General features: G+C 47.9%; 1 protein-coding gene across 2 annotated transcripts; it reads right to left on the bottom strand.

The window, feature by feature from the left end:
* Positions 1 to 491: 491 nt before the first annotated feature.
* MAGEB6B (MAGE family member B6B) lies at positions 492 to 2116 on the bottom strand. 2 transcript variants are annotated; one of them, XM_050777708.1, is made up of 2 exons: positions 1765 to 2116; positions 492 to 1512 (listed from the first exon to the last, which is right to left on the bottom strand). In XM_050777708.1, the coding sequence occupies exons 1-2, from the start codon at positions 2114 to 2116 to the stop codon at positions 641 to 643; spliced, it is 1224 nt and encodes a 407-aa protein (XP_050633665.1). In that variant the 3' UTR covers positions 492 to 640. The 2 variants fall into 2 exon arrangements, with proteins under 2 accessions (XP_050633665.1, XP_050633664.1); XM_050777707.1 differs by having other exon boundaries at positions 492 to 1560; positions 1813 to 2116.
* Between the last annotated feature and the right edge of the window lie 2177 nt (positions 2117 to 4293).

Genomic DNA, 4293 nt, shown 5'->3' with positions numbered 1-4293 from the left:
TTTTTGATGCAGTAGATAACATAGAATATGAAGTGCACTAGAACAAAACAAACGGCAGTCTTAATAACCTAAATAAATCCAGGTATCCTTTATTTATACTAAAAGAAATAGGAAAAGGAATTAGGCAAACCAAGAATTAAACAACTTTTACATTTCTGTTTTTCCTTTTCTTTCTCGTCATATTATGATGTCAACTATTTTATTGTGGAGTTCTTTAAGATTCATATCAAAATCCATTTTCTATTACCATGTTATCTAGTTCTGAATTACAACGAAAATATGTTGTGTGATTTTGTTTTATTAATACCCAAACCGTAACTTTCAAATTGGTTAAACAACCATGAATGTGAGTGCTATGTTTTTGATAATTGTATAATCTGAAGCAAAATAAACTTTCACTTAACAGAAACAATCTTGAAAATTGACAAAGAAATAAAACATAAATCTACAAGTTACTCATGTATAACAAGACAAAAGAAAGAGATATATCTTGTTCCCTCCAGCCTCTACTATACTGCACTACCTAGAAAGCTCACTACTCTCTTCTAACATAAAACAAAATTTCTAATTCAGAATGGGAGGATCTGTAGGATGTGGCCCCATAAGGTGCCCTGGCCAAGGGAATAGTGCCAGTTCTGCCTTAAGCTCTCAATCTCAATGCTCTCTCTACCTCATCTATCAAAGCGTCTTCATACAGATGTGGGTATAAACCGGGACTGGTGTTATTGATCTCAGCCAAAACACGCAGGACTTTCATCTTGGTGGTTTCAGCATGGGCTCGTGGACCCCACAGGAACTCATAGCGTGGAGGATCACTGTTGCGCACCTGCCGGTAAACCACGTACTTATCTTGCACCAAATCTTCAGTAATGATCTTCCGGGTATCCCCATAGATTGAGTGCAGGATCCCATCATATATCCCCAACACACCCAGGAACTCCCAGACCTCCTCTTCAGTGGCACGGTTGCCTTTCATGAAGATCAAACCCAGGAGCGACATCAGGAGACCCGACTTCGGCAGCGCATTATCACCACTCAGACTTCCTTCACTGGAGAGGCCCAGCTTGCTCACAAGGGTATAGGACTCGCCGCTGGAATCCATTTCTTTCAATTCAACGCCAAAGACCACCGCCAAACGTTCGGAGGTTCTCTTGAGGATCTCAGGGAAGCAAGGCTTGTACTGTCTGCGGACACGCCTCAGCATGTCTGCCTTCAAAATGGACTCTTTCTTCTCAAACTTCTCCTGCAGGAATTGCACCATCTTGCTCGCTTTCCTGTTTAGAGGATCTCGGTCTGCGGTTGTAAAGAACACAGTTCTCTCGGAGGGGCTTATACTTTCCCCTTCTTGACCCTTGGCAGCCACATCAGATTTTGAGCCTGAAACATCTGCATCAGGCGAGCCAGTGGGTGAAGCTCCCTGAGTCTCCTGAGGAACGGAGGCATCAGGGGAGGTGCTTGGACTTTTCTCATCTTGACCCTTGGCAGCCATATCAGATTTTGAGCATGAAACACCTGCATCAGGAGAGCCAGTGGGTGAAGCTCCCTGAGACTCCTGAGGAAGGGAGGTATCAGGGGAGGTGCTTGGAATTTTCTCATCTTGACCCTTGGCAGCCACATCAGATTTTGAGCATGAAATACCTGCATCAGGAGAGCCAGTGGGTGAAACTCCCTGAAACTCTTGAGAAACGGAGGCATCCCGGGAGGTACTTGGACTTTTCTCATCTTGACCCTTGGCAGCCACATCAGATTTTGAGCATGAAGTACCTGCATCAGGAGAGTCAGTGGGTGAAGCTCCCTGAGACTCCCGAGAAACGGAGGCATCCCGGGAGGTACTTGGACTTTTCTCATCTTGACCCTTGGCAGCCACATCAGATTTTGAGCATGAAACACCTGCATCAGGAGAGCCAGTGGGTGAAGCTCCCTGAGACTCCTGAGGAACGGAGGAATCAGAAGACCTACGACGAGCACTCCGACAAACAGCAGAAGAGGATGAGGAAGAGCGAGACTCTTCTTGCTTCTCTGCAGTGACCTGGGGACCTGTGAGACCTTGCGGCGGACCATGGGTCTCTCGGCGTTTCTCACGGGCACGGAGCTTACTCTTCTGACCCCGAGGCATGGTGGCTGTGGCCTATGACAGCAGGTAGGAGTGTGGACATGAAGGTTGGCACCTGGACGGGAGAGAGTGACATCATGTCAACACCTTCGGCAGAGAGCAACTATCCTGGCTTTAACCAGCGGCCCTTCTGGAGGTTTCCATGAAACAATTGCTCCAGGAACTCGCAGGACTCCTGTTCTCCTGGTCTGTTTGTCTCCTTCGAACTTAGGAGGAAGTTAAGAGTGAGTGTTAGACTATAGCATGACAGCCCATTTTGGGGCTTACTGAGGTGACAGCAGGGACCGGCAGTGGGGGCCCCTCTGTTCAGAGGTGTGGTCCTCTCCGTTTTTATTCTGGATCATCATAAAAATTGCAGTCAAGTCCCAGAGGCCCATTCCCCTCTGCCGCTCTGAAATTGACACTAGGAATTTTTACAGTACTAACCAGGAGGAAATAAAGAAGCACTCCTGCCCAACACTTCTTTCCGGGACACCCAGACCGCCTAGGACTGACAGCAGCGGAGGCATTTGAGTGCTCTTGCTGTTATATTGAGAACGGTCCCTACGGTAATCAGACTCCTCATCCTGACTCTTCCCACAACCTGGAAATCACCCTCGCTGACCTGCTGCCACCTTCTTACAACCAGGGACCTACCTCTCTGACTCTCACGGGGACAAAGAGAGAACGCACCTCTCTCTAGAGACCTGCCCGGACCCCCAGGCTGACATCAGGGGCGTAGTTCGGTGCAACCCATGCTGCGGCATGGAGTCCCTTCAGTCTTAAGCAGAGTATTCCTCCTAGCTACGCAGTGCCTGAGATTTCTCTCTCTACTGACCTGAGTCCACCAGCCTTCGACCGAGGACTTCACGCTCTTCGACCCCACGGAAAAAGCGAATGGACTTTTGGCCTAACAGCCATGCTTCGGGACTCCTAAGTTACCATCTTAGGAGCAGGATGGGGCAGGGCTCTCTGAAGCTGCCCTTTTTTTAGGGGATAGGGGGCTGTAGTTGTTGGGGAATGTCCCTCGAGTTCTAGGTCAAGATACCCACTAAGATACCTGAGAAGATCTGGGATGCCCCCTTCCGCTGACCCGACGCAGCAGTTTTCAGACCAAGGCCTCCTGCCTGGCCGCTTTTCTACGCGGAAGTCAGGAGGAACCACTTCCGGCCATGCCCACCTGGCCTTCCCAGCATAACAGCAGGGGTGGGGGTCTGTCACTCACCGTGTGTTCTGTGGACTGGGTGGCTGCTGAAGAACTCACATAAAATTCTTTCCAGGGCTCTTCGTGGACCCTTAGACTTCTCTGTCTGCTGAGCTGAATCAGTCAACAGGAGATGGAGGATCTCATTCCCTGAGAGTCCTGAGTAGGAAGTAAGGTGGAGCCTGAGCCAGGAACACATGCCAGGACCTTCCAAGACTGACAGTAGGGATGGGGCTCTGTGGGACACCCTCTTCCAGAATGGACTTTGCCTCCAGCCCTCACTCAGTGTCATCACTTCATTCTTGCCATGTTCCTTCCCTCTACTGACTTGAGGACACCCTCTCAGACTAGACTTCAACTTCCTGAGACTCCTCATGTGCAATTCATCTGGCCACTACTGCCTGGGGCCTCCTAGACCTAGCTGCAGCCAGTTAGTTATGCTGTGGAGTTAGGGCAAAGGAGGAGACATGCTGAGCCCTCTTCTCTTCTAAGATGTGCAGTCTTTCAGCAGTCAATTAAGGTCCACCCACTGACTGCTGTCAGGCCTTGCGATTTTTCCCTTTTTTGTTATGAATTCATTCCCTTCTCCCAACCATAGCCTTCAAAAATCAACAAGGAGAAAATAAGGGGACTCCTTATCATGGCAGCTTTGTCAGTGCTTTCTCTTGGCTGACATCAGCATCATCAAATGTTTCAGGAGTATATTAATATTCTTATTACATGTGCTTCACTGTGACACTTCTATTTTAGTATATGTTTTATATTCTATTACAATGATCATTTAAAAAATCAGCCCTCATTCGCTATAGAGATTTTAGGGGGTTATTACTACAATGTCTGAACTCATACTGCTTTAACCAACTCAAATGTTTGTTATTACCCCATGATTCCAGCATGTGGCACCTGAGATGTTGCCTCAGATTCTTTAAATGCAGCTGTAGAAAATCATTGTCCCAGGCACGCAGAAAGAAGCAAAGGCAGAACTTTAAAATAATTC

The sequence above is a fragment of the Macaca thibetana genome, chromosome X (genome assembly GCF_024542745.1).
Source record: "Macaca thibetana thibetana isolate TM-01 chromosome X, ASM2454274v1, whole genome shotgun sequence".
Lineage (NCBI taxonomy): Eukaryota > Metazoa > Chordata > Mammalia > Primates > Cercopithecidae > Macaca > Macaca thibetana.
Note: the sequence above shows the minus strand (reverse complement) of the source record. Positions and strands in the feature narration are given on the sequence as shown.